This window comes from Papaver somniferum, chromosome 9 (genome assembly GCF_003573695.1).
Source record: "Papaver somniferum cultivar HN1 chromosome 9, ASM357369v1, whole genome shotgun sequence".
Classification (NCBI taxonomy): Eukaryota; Viridiplantae; Streptophyta; class Magnoliopsida; order Ranunculales; family Papaveraceae; genus Papaver; species Papaver somniferum.
In genome coordinates, this window is record NC_039366.1 from 155,383,011 (window position 1) to 155,395,352 (window position 12,342).

The following is a 12,342-nucleotide window of genomic DNA, read 5'->3' on the forward strand; positions in this document are numbered from 1 at the left end:
TGTTGGTGCTATGTAACACTATGTCCACAGGATATGCAATGAATACGTAATGGAATGGTTGGTGAGTAGATAGCCACATATTGGCATTCTCATACAATATTCACTTGTCAATCTAGTGTTTCCCATTAAACGATGTTCAAATGCTTGGAACTTCTCATTTAACATTGTTTCCGTTTTTTCTCTACATAAGAAATTTGGTCTACACCCCAATATTTTGTCGTATCAAAAGGTCCAAGTTGATCTACGAACACATGGTAACCACAATTTTCGTCGCCCTCAACATCGTCAGTGGCCTAACGTACTCATGAATAAAATATGGTAAAAAGTGCATGTAATTTTTATATATTATGTACGTAGGTCGGATGTAATTACCTTCCTCATCAATAGGGGGTAATTTTATCGGACCTACTTCCGTATAAACTATCTCTTTCTCACCACTAATAATTCTTTGTACGGTGCTTTGGGGAGGTTCGACCATCGTTGTTTTTCCTTTAACAACATTACCTCGGATTCTTGCTAATTTGTTAATACCAAGTCCACTACCAACCTTTCTTGTTGACCCTTGTTTGGATGGAACAGTCGTTTTATTAATTTTGACTCTACAATCAGCTTTTCTTGTTGAACCTTTTTTAGATGGAATAATCGTCTCCTTGCGGACTTTTACCTTCAGTTCACTACCTCAATTTGGTCTTCCTTATTCAATTTCCTTCGTTTACGTTTGTTTGTAGCCGTATCTTTCCCCTTAACATCCTCCTCCTTATACAACTCGTTCAAGTCTCAAAACCCAAAAGATCTCTTTGACTTGAATGTGCCAATTGTAGACCCTCTTGAACCGTTCTCTTCGCTTCTACCCAATCTTATTTCTTTTGTAACTTTTTCCGAAGGCTTACCCTTTCCCTTCCCCTTTGTTAGTTCAAGAATATCTTCTCTAGTGAAGGGACGGCTGAATTTCCACTACTCACAAAACCAAAGTTGTCTTTGCGCCGGTAGTAAAGAAGCGTACTTCTCAAAAAGTTCCTTGTATGCCTCAGTGTTGTAAAACACTTACCGAGACGTTGATTGGGTAATGGATCGTTGAATAATAGTTGTTTCCAAAATGGATCTATATCTTCGATTGGGATCATCTTTGAGGGATAATTGGCGATCACATGCTTACATAGGAGTCCCAAAGCCGACATGTTGAGACAATTACATCTCATTCCTGCGGGAAATTTCGTCTCCTCCCAAGCATCCACTTCCTTCATAATCTTCTTAATTTCCCAATGTGAAACATAGAAACTAATTCCTCGGTTCCAAAGGCTATCCAAATAATCAACGGGCTTTCTAGATCGGTTCTTTTCAAAATTCCCTTTAATTCCATTGAGATCACGCTTGAAATACTTGTTCATAGCTTCAAAAACAACAACAAATCCATCACCGCACCCATTTAGCTTACTTTTGAATCGATAGTGAGACGACTCCACCATGCTTGTGGCTTGATTGTCATAATGTCTATGTTGGTTTACCGATACACTAACGAACTTTTCTTTTTGGGGATCCAACAATTCATTCTTCAAAGACACTATAGCATCCGGGTAGGTAGCCCATTTTTCTAAATAAAGACGCTCCCTTTGAGAGAAAAAAAATGCTTCTTCTGTGAGCAACCATATATATTAATTCTTCTCAATCCAATTGAAATTCCGCCTATTTGACCGTGGATACTTTTTCATGGATCTTAAATTTATCTTTCTCTTCTTGTTGTTTCTTCAACGTTAGTTTTTAACCTTCTCCATCTCGGTTTTCTTTGGTGGCCAAATAACCCTCTTGCAATTACTTTGCACATTGTTTCATATATGGAACATGCAAAGATGATGATGTGCCTCAGGAAAAACACGTGGTATGGCCCACATCAACACTTGCTCCTTATCCGTAATCAACACCTTAGGAGTATAATCTTTTAGATACAATAACTTGACCTTTTACAATGCCCACATATAAATTTCATTTGTCTCGTCTTTCAAGAAACAAAACGCAACACTAAACGTCGACTTGGTAGATGTTTGAACAAAAAAGTTCAATATTGGCATGTTGTACTTGTTTGTTTTATACGTGCAATCCATAAAGAGAATTTGATGGAAGAATCTTTCCAATTTTACAAATTCCTTTTCTTGCAATCCAGAATGAGCAACGAAAAGATATTCCTTTTCTTTTTCTTCATTTTGTTCATAAGCTGTAGAGTAGTTTGCCTCCTCAAACAAAAACAATAATTGTTGCATAAGCACTCTCTCTTGCCATGTCTCATTTCTAAACTTTTCTCTTTCAATATAGATGGTAGTCAATGTAGATGGGTTTCTGGGGTTTAACACCTTCACACCACTATGGATATCAAGGGGTCTCGTGCATCTTTGACTCAACACGTGAAGTAGCTCATTTTCTTTGGGGTTGAGCCTTGCCAGATAAGGATGGTTGACCAACTCTCTGGAATTGGATGGCTATGAAAACCCGAGATGAATTCACTCATAAACCATACTTTCTTGATGTTGTTGTATCTAAATTGAAGCTTAAAAGGGCATCTACAACACTTCTTCATACTATGAGATCCCTTTCTCCTCGTGGTTTTTAGTTTATACTCACAACCCTTTTTTCCAATGACTCTCGTACTTTACACTACACTCACTAACAATTTGAAAGTTGGTGTCTCTAACTTGTTTATTTTGGAATATTATACACATGTTTTCCAGCCCTTGTTCTCGAGCTCACTTCTTTGCATCTTCTTTATCTTTCCACTCATAGTTGTTTGCATAGTGAGCACTTATGTCCATTAAAACTTGAACATGTGAAGGTTGGTTTTCCATAACTACCACTTGGTCTTCCACCATAATGTATGGTACAATCTCTAATCAAATGAAATATATCACATCATTAGTTAAAAATAAATTCTAAAAACACAAAAAACGGCTGGGTTGACAAGGAAAATCCCAGCCGTAAACAAGTCCACGGGTTAGAATTCAAATCAACCCAACTATATCCTAAAGTTACAGTAGTGTCGAAAAGGGATATCCTAACCGTAATTTGACCTATTTCCTTAGAATGTTTGGAAAGTTTAATTTATGGGCTAGAAAACAAGCATTAAATCAAAAACGGTTGCGCAATGCAGCCGTAAGAATAATACACAGATGGGTATCCAACTGGCGCCGACAATATTAAATGCTAACAACCAGGAAACCCCAGCCGTCGCCGACAGAATACCATTTAATATTTCTCATGCAACGTAGAAAAAATCTGGCCGTAAATTTGTATTTACGACCAGAAAGTGTTATCGTTCCAGCTGTAAGTCTTTCATAATGGCTGGGAGTTCATCCAAAAAGAGCCGTTAAACCTAATTACGACCAGCAATTCATGTTTTCCCAGCCGTGATCGGACCTCACAGCTAGAAACCTAGGGTTTTCGGAAAGAAAAAAATCTAAACTTCTTGCAATTCTAAACTTGAAAACCGAAATTGGAGTTAGATTAGAGATATACCTGATTATCTTGAGCAGTCGTTTCTTCGTTTTCTTCTTCTTCTTGGGTTGGTCCTTTGAAAGCATAGTAAGCTTCATGAAGGTTATGTTGGGTTTGAGAAAAAAATTCATAATTTTCTGAAAAATCAACGGAAGAACTGATCGTCGTCGATGAGTATTAATATCTTATCGAATTTTGAAGATGAAGACTCACCTACGTCAAAACTCTTGTTTGGATCACTTATTTTGAATTTTTCCCCAAATTTTCTCTTAATTAAGTCACTAATCATACTTTTGATATTAATCACATTATTATCACTAATCAAAACGGGGCCTATTAGCTATTATGTAAAATGCTCGGATAAGGGGTTATAAGGATTATTGTTTGATGACCGTATGCAGCCCTGTCCAACCCCAATAATGGGGTTCCAAAATTATGTTTTTTATTTTTAACAAAACTGGTGGTATTCTACCGTAGTTACAATAATGTACTTTACCCTAATTTATGCTGAATATTGGACTCCACCTGAAGCCTCGAAGAAGAAAATCTCATACATCACTTACAGAACGCACACGAGAATTAGGGTCTCGACTCTTGAGGAGGTTTCAGAGAAATCCACCCTTCAAGTCCTAAATATACTAATATCTTCTGCTGTAGATCTTTTTCTTTCATGAAATTTCAGGATTCATTTCTCTACATGAACCCAAGAGAGAAGAAACGACTTCACAATTAAACAGTCCATAAACCAAGCATTAAACAAGTGATAACCAAAAAGATCGTAGCATTGAAACTTTTCCTCATCAAAACTCTGAAATTGAGACTAAAAGTGACATCACATAAATCTTGGTTTTAATATCTGAATTAGGCTTCAGCGCCTGGTTCACGAATTTGAAGTGATGTCTTCGATAGGCTTGCCTCCAGCTCCTCTAACTCGTCCAGATCCAGCTCATCATCGTCATCATCAGCAAAAAGCTCTTTGTCACCATCAACAGCGGACGTAGAAGTACTTGCCTCCCCTTTGGCAGCATCCTTTGGCTGAGAATTGAACCGATAAAGCATGAGCATGCAATTCTCAATTAGAATTGTTAGTTTCTCATAGATGCTATAAACCACGAAACTACAAATGCATGAGTTCCAAGACTCTATTGACATTAAAGATCCTATTACCAGTGGAAACAAGGTAATATATATTGAGGGGAAGTTATCATCTAGTTATCAGTATACAAGATCTTGAGATTGTCATAAACATGATTATGTATCACATGGGAAAGCAAAGGCAAGAAAAGCAAAAGGTTAAAATAACCGTAAGTATATCACACTGCCTCCAAGACTAAGGGTGTAAACACACTGCTGCCTTCAGAGATCAGAAAGAGAACCAGGCTATACTTTTATCATCCACCTCGGGAGAAAACACCTTCACTCATACTAAATTCATGCACCTCTCCAAACTGACTTTGACAACATGGGAAAGGTAATTGGCAAAGGGAGGCAGGCAAAGGAGACCATGCAGTAATTAAGACAGAAACTAACAATCTGCACATGCGTCAAGTGTTAATTAGTTAAATAGGTATTTTATCTGAGTTGGAAGCATCACCCCGGCACGCCAAAGATGTACTATTTTTAATTTCAGTGACACGCACTAGAAAAAGACTACCACTTTCAAAACAGGGAAGCGACAATCAGAGGCTTGAATGGAAATGGACAGGGTTTAACTTGATTTTGCGCCTGACTGTTCTCAACCCATCTTTTTATCCTATCAAGGACTTTGCTAAAAGCACGTATACATTGTATAGTAACCCTAAAGTAAGATACTGTACATTCTTTCTTTGTTCAAAAGCGAGGCAATAGTATTCAACATTTCTAGGAACAACTTCTCGTTGACCTGTTTAAATTTTTTTACAGATATATATGGGGGGTAGTATACTACACAAAGCAGCGCCAGCGGCCTATAATTTATACCCAATGCCACACTGTACACCTTGCCCCCAAACAACATAGAGTGTTCTGAGAGAAGCACCAAACAGAAGCCGGTTGAATTTCTAAGCATTTACAAGGAGACTCCAATACCCCCATTAAGTAGACATATAATAGAAGAGAACAACAACAAGGGCAATGAAAGAGTACCTTCTCTTCAGTAGCTTCAGGATCTTCTCTTTGGTACTTCTCATATGCTTCTGCGTCGTCCACAAACAAACTAGCATCTGCCAGAAACAGCTCACGACCACTACGACAGACAAAAGGATCAAAATATTTAATAGAGTGCCAAGCAAATGTGTCTTCATGGTACCATTCACATAATCAATAGATAACAAAGTACCTCATGCGGTCATTCTTAGCCCTTTCTGCCCTTGATAATGCGAGACCTGCTTCTTTTTCGTCGAGTTTTTTCTTCTTCCATTGATTGAAAATTTCAGTAGTTATCTGGGTTGAACCTACTACTTTTGCACGCTGAAGGCCAAGAAACAGAGAACCCAATTATGAGAACCACCATTAGGAAAAACAAACGTAAAATATGAAGATGCAACACAATGCCACTTGTAAGTCTGTATTAAGAAAACTGAAAATTAGACTAAAGGACCAAACTCAAAGTCTCAAAAAATTTAAGGCATTAATATTCATTTATTTAAGAAAATCCACCAGAGTATGCAACTCACAAAGTGTGTCCTAATCTTATATTTACTATGTTGTTTTCTTAGTTTCAGTTGATAAGCAACCTAAAGAATGCATACCAAGGTTCTCAGTGTGATCCTTTATATTACTACAGGGAATCTATGCCTTTGGAAAACCATGTCTTCATATTCAGTCCTTATCACTTAAAAAAGTCAAACATATTGTCTCTTTACTAGTAATTTAATATTATTACCTGGTTTTCAATCTCTTCCTCGATAGATATTTTCTCCGACTCCTCTTCTAGTAACGCCTTCATCTGAGATTTTAATATATAACCTGGAGGAAGAGCATGTCTGTAACGACACTCTTTATTTCCATTTGGACAAACCCAAAACCACCCATATTGTTTCCTCTCAACTGCATCCAGAAAGTGCTTACACACCTGCTCAAATCACAAGAGAGTAAAAGCATTTAAGTTTTACTTCCCTTTCACCATGATAGAAAACATCAATCAATCACATTCTACAGCTAACATAAGAGGATAGAAAACATACAATCTCAGTTGCTTTATTCTGGTTACTATAATCATTTTTCTTGGACTCCACAACCTTTTCCAATGTCTCCTGATCCCAATCCTCCATATTATCTTAACCAACAACAAATGACAAAAAACAAATAGCAGTAAAAACATCAAGAATTTATCGAAACATCAACACCCGAACATAAAAGTTGAAGAAAACAAAGTAAACTAACAAACCATCTTCATCACGCTTGTCACTATAAATACTAATCTTTTCACCCTTCCTCTGAATATCCAAATCGTGGGAGAATTTGCACTTAAATCCCTTAGTACATTGCCCCACTTTGAAAAATTCACATAGTATCGACTTCGGATCAACACCTGTAATAATCATTTACACACAATCAGCATTAGTTAATAGAATCACATCCAATAATTCAACAAAAACAAAAGGAGCACAAAATTTACAATAAACCCCTACATACCAGGTGGAACTTTGGGCTGACTAACAGCAATCTTAAATAAATCATTCAATTCCTTCTCTCTAGCTTTCTCTTCATCTTTCTTTTTCTAATTATTCAGAAAAAACAAAAGACAACGAATTACAACTTTAACCCATTTCAAGTTCAAATCTTTCATGCACGAATTGATAAAGTTAAGGAGAGGGAGTGATACCTTAGCAGCGACTTTGGAAGGGTCAGGTTTGGGGACAGCAGAGGCTTGAATATTCTGAACATATTTTTGGACACTTTTACTCTTGTTTTTGTTCTTCAATCCAAAGGTTTTATCTTCAACCTGCTTTTGTTTCTTGGCAATATCAGCTTTAGCTTGTTTTGGAGGCATCTTTGATCAGCACATCAAATGTCAAAAACAAAACCTAATTCCTTTCCAAAACCCCCTTCCTTTTAATTCTTTCTCTGAATCTGATTGAACGAAGATTCAAATGATTGATGATGCTTGCTTACTGTGGATTTGTTAGAAAGGAAAATCTTATAAAAATCTTTTAGTGATTTTAGGTCTCTGTGGACGAAGGGATTAGGGTTTGCGAAGTGAGTTCTAAGTATTTTTAGTTTCGGAAGTGGTGTGGGAATTGCAAGGGGTGATAGGGTCCGATTGGCACACATCCACGGAGAATAGATGAAAAAATATATATATCCATGTACGCTCTTACATGGACAAGGTCACACAAAAATTGTATCATTTTCTCCGCAAAACTCAAACGACAATGAATTTAAGTGTAATATTTTGATGATATGTTTTTTTTATAAGACTCTACATTCTCATAAAAAAAAAATGAGTGCAAATCGAGATGTATAACACGACCATCTACCCCTTTGAATATCAATCGTTCAAAGTTAACGGTTTAAATTAAGATCGGTAGATGGTGAGGTTTGTTATCTCGAATTGCGTTCATTTTTTGTGGGAGCGTAGTCTTATAAGAGGAACATATCATCAAAATATTACACTTAAATTCATTGTCGTTTGGGTTTTGCGGAGAAAATGACACAAATCTCCCTTTATAGCCCATTATGCCTGAGTACGGATCCCTTCACAAATAAAAACTAGGGAAAATAATCGTTTGGTCCTTTTTTAGATGGTCCCAAGACTATTTGGTCCTGCGGGAAAAGTCGTTTCCTGTTTGGTCTATAATTATTTAAAAATATTAAGTGAACAAAAATATCCTTTTGTGATGTTTCGGCTTTAATTTTCGTACTCTTTTATTCCTATAATTATTTGAGTTCATGCTCTTGATGAACTTTGAACTTCCTCTTATTTTCGTACAGGAGTTCTTTCTCTTTGATGAACTATCAGGTGTTGGTCATGATTATGTAGATCTGAGTTCATTCTGTTTGATGAAACAACTTTAAAAAAGGGGAAATAACAGAGTTCATTCTTTAAAGTGAACACCCAACAAAACTTCCACTATTTATGACAAAAAACAGAATTCATTCTTTCTAATGAACACACAACAGAATAAACCAAAATTCAAACTAGAATATAACTCATTCTTTAAAACGAACACCCAATAAAACTTCCATTATTATGAACAAAAAACAGAGTTCATTCTTTCAAATGAACACCTAATAAAAACCAAAATTAAGACAGAGTTCATTCTTTCAAATGAACACTTAATCAAAGTTCATTACTATGAACAAAAAAACAGAGTTCATTCCTTCAAATGAACAGCTAATCAAAACAAAGTAAATTAAGACTAAAATAAAGTTCATTTTTAAAAATGAATACATAATAAAACACGGAGTTCATTTTTTCGAACGAACACATAACAAAACTTTCGTTATTATGAAGAAAAAAACAGAGTTCATTTTTCGAATGAACACCTAAGCAAAAACACAAATCTACAAAAATCAAAGAACAAAAAGATGATTTACAAATATTAAATGAAACTCACCAGAAAATCAAATTAATCTCTTTAAATCAAATCTTCATAATCTTCGAATCTTCAAATCAAACCTTCATAATCTTCATAATCTTCAACAGCAGCAGAAACTCGTCTTCATCATATTCAACAATAACAAAGAAGAAAGAAACATAGTTCATTCTAATCAATGAACTTCATCATATTCAACAGCAGTAGCAGCAGAGAAGAAGAAAACAAAAAATCATTGTTGTCTTCATCATCTTCATCGTATTCAACAGCAGCAGCATCAACAAAACAGTGACCAAGAAACACAAAATCTACGTCGTCTTCATCATCTTCAACAGTAGCAGCACCAACATAAAAGAAAAAACTAAAAACCTTCATCCTTCATCATCATCTTCAACATCAGAAGCAGAAAAATAAAAATGGAGAGAAGAGAGAAACTAGATCTGAAAGTTAAAGAAGAGGGAGAAAGTGAATCTGGAAATAAAATATTTTCTACTAATTTTTTTCTATACATATGGTCCCAAATTAAAGGGTAATTCTGCCACTATAAAAGGAAAATTACATCATCCATGAAATCATCACACGTGAGTATTGTCCACCCTAAGACCAAACAATAATATCTAGGACCAAACAACAATATATATTTTAAAAAAGGACCAAACAGACTGTTGACTTGGTCAATTGGACCTAACTAACTCTAATATATTATTATTAGGTCTAATTGGTATTTCTTACTAAAAACTAAGTAGTAATAAATTAAAAGTTAAATTTTTTGGGATATGTTCTTATTGCAAAGCTCGACATACCTACCAGAAATGAGCGCATTCCGAAATGTATAACCCCATCATCGACCGATCTTAATTTCAATGGTTAAAGATCTGTTGAATCTCAGGGGTTCATTTTCAAAGTAGTGGATGGTGTTATACGTTTCGGAATATGCTCATTTTTGGTGAGAGCGTAGAGCTTTATAAGAGGAACATATCCCCAAAATATTAGTTTCAGATTCGTAATTTTGGGGGTTTTTTTAAAAAAAAATAATGTCCAATAAGTGAGATAATGTGAGAATAAAAGTGTGAGGGGATCCTCCCTCATTTGTCTACCAGTCGATGACTCTATGCTCTTTGATGTGCCTCCTAGAATAAGGATAAAGGGCGTCTAAATACGATGAAACTACCAATTTACCTTCCATTAAATCTTAATACTATCAATTTACCCCCATTAAATCCTAATAATTCTTTTTATTTCCATTTCATCTCTACTCCTTTTTCTCCTTTTTTTTTTGTTTTTTCATTTTCAAACGAAAACTCGTCGAGTATCACCGATCCATAAAACAATTAATCGTTTTTTTCTTCTTATATAAAATGATGGATCAACCACAAGTGAAGCAAGCCACTGGAATTATTTATCCTAGTTTGGACGATCTAGGAATTGGGAGAGCGACTTAAAAGAGAAGATAATCGGGGGTCATAAGTTGTTTTAGGTTGGTCAACTACGGCTTAATATAACTCTTTCTTTAACAACCTCGAAATAAACAACCATCAAATCCAACGGTTACGTTAGAATAACCAACGTTTAGCACAACACAAGCTGAGAAAATGGCAGGAATTGCTTTTCAATTAACCCAATCCTCTAAATTAGGTTTTAATAACATGAAATCACTCAAAATTTGACTTTTTTTTTTTGAAATCAAAGTTTTATGAGTTTACCAGAATCTACGTAAATAGACTTGTAACCCAATTCTCTAGGAAACGGCCGTTGTTCATGCCCACAACGACCGCTTGTTCTGGAAGTGTTTTCTGGTTGGAGAATATTTAACAAGAATCGGTTCATGTTCATGCCCACATAGACCGATTCTGGTATGGAAGACATAAATGTTTTTATGTATGTTTTTTTTTTAGAATCGGATTGCATGAATGTCCACATAAACCGATTATGTAGTCTTTGATTTCTTAACTGCTTAGCCCATAATCGGTTTATGTAAATGTCCATATAACCCGTTCTTTGGTGGAAAAAATTCCCAACTTTTTTGTATACTTTTTAACCTAGAATCGGGTTACATGAGCACTTCTACAAACCAATTATTTTTGTGCCATGTTAAGAATCGATCTTGATGAGTGCCAAATATTGTATATATTTATCCCTTTTTGTTGGCATTTAACTCATCTTTTATGCATTAATTCTACATTTTATCCCATATTCTGTATTTTCATTGTTTTCAAGAATAAATATTTTTATTAATTAATTTTGCATTTTTAGGTAATAAATAAAGTCTGGATGACTTGCGGAGCAAAAAGAGCAGAAAAGTAGTGAAAAGCCGGGAGAAATTACGCAAGGAAGCCGCAAAGAATGGAGTGCACGTCCAAAAAGCTGGAAATGGGCTCAAGAAGAAGAAAGTTGTTCTTAAAGAAGAAGTGGGCTCAAGGTTTTCCAAGCCCAAACTCATTTCCCAAACCCATATTCTATACCCAAAAGCCTAAAACCCAAATCCATACCCGCTTGCGTCTTCAGCCGTCAGATCAGTTCTCAGAAGCATCCGACGGTCGCTCCCTTGATGTGCATCGAAGTTTGATATCTCCGCCATACACTACAGTACCTAACTCCATCAAGTACCGTTCGTTTCGTTGTATCTCTTCATCCGACGGTCGCTCATCGCCTGCCTCCGCATCGCCGTCAGATCCACCTACCATCTTCCCATCCATCGGTCCAGCTTCGCGAAACATCAAAATCCTCTACACCTGCTCAACACCCTAGTACCTAATACCTATACCCATTGCCAAACACACCCTTCCTCAAACCCCATCGACACCATCTTTCCCCCCCTCTCTGCAACAGTACCACCATGTCCGTCTCCATCACCACCATCTTCTCCCCAAATCACTCCACCATCTACGCCACCAAATCACTCTACTCTACCTATAACCAAAAACCCATCATCACTATCACGTTTTACCTCTTTTTCATCAACTAATCTCCTCAATTTCTCATCTCTCATCACTGAAACCCTAGGTGAGAAATTGAAGATATAAGTTGATGTTAGAGCAGCAATTGGAGCAGGAGATGAACGAGAAGAAGTAATTGGAGAGTGGGTCGACGAGATGGAGTGAGTATCTCATCAAAATTAGGTAAACCAAATTTACCTAATTTTCTGTTTTTGGGGAAAAGGGGCTGTGAACCCTAAACTGATATTTGGGGGGTATAAATTGGTATTATGTGGTGTGTGTGAAGGACACTGTGTATCTCTCTGGACTAGCCAGTAGAGAATTTGCCACAAAATTTTATGCAATTCCAATTTCAGTCTTCTTATGCAATTAACAGTTGATTGTTATGTTATGTTTGAATTATTTCT

The 12,342-nt window shown here is 36.2% G+C and overlaps 1 protein-coding gene across 1 annotated transcript; it reads right to left on the reverse strand.

The window, feature by feature from the left end:
* Positions 1-4,126: 4,126 nt before the first annotated feature.
* Positions 4,127-7,728, reverse strand: LOC113311122 (zinc finger CCCH domain-containing protein 21-like). Its single transcript, XM_026559968.1, has 8 exons — positions 7,286-7,728; positions 7,096-7,180; positions 6,848-6,991; positions 6,645-6,736; positions 6,344-6,532; positions 5,798-5,928; positions 5,605-5,704; positions 4,127-4,515 (listed from the first exon to the last, which is right to left on the reverse strand). The coding sequence occupies exons 1-8, from the start codon at positions 7,451-7,453 to the stop codon at positions 4,342-4,344; spliced, it is 1,083 nt and encodes a 360-aa protein (XP_026415753.1). The 5' UTR covers positions 7,454-7,728; the 3' UTR covers positions 4,127-4,341.
* Between the last annotated feature and the right edge of the window lie 4,614 nt (positions 7,729-12,342).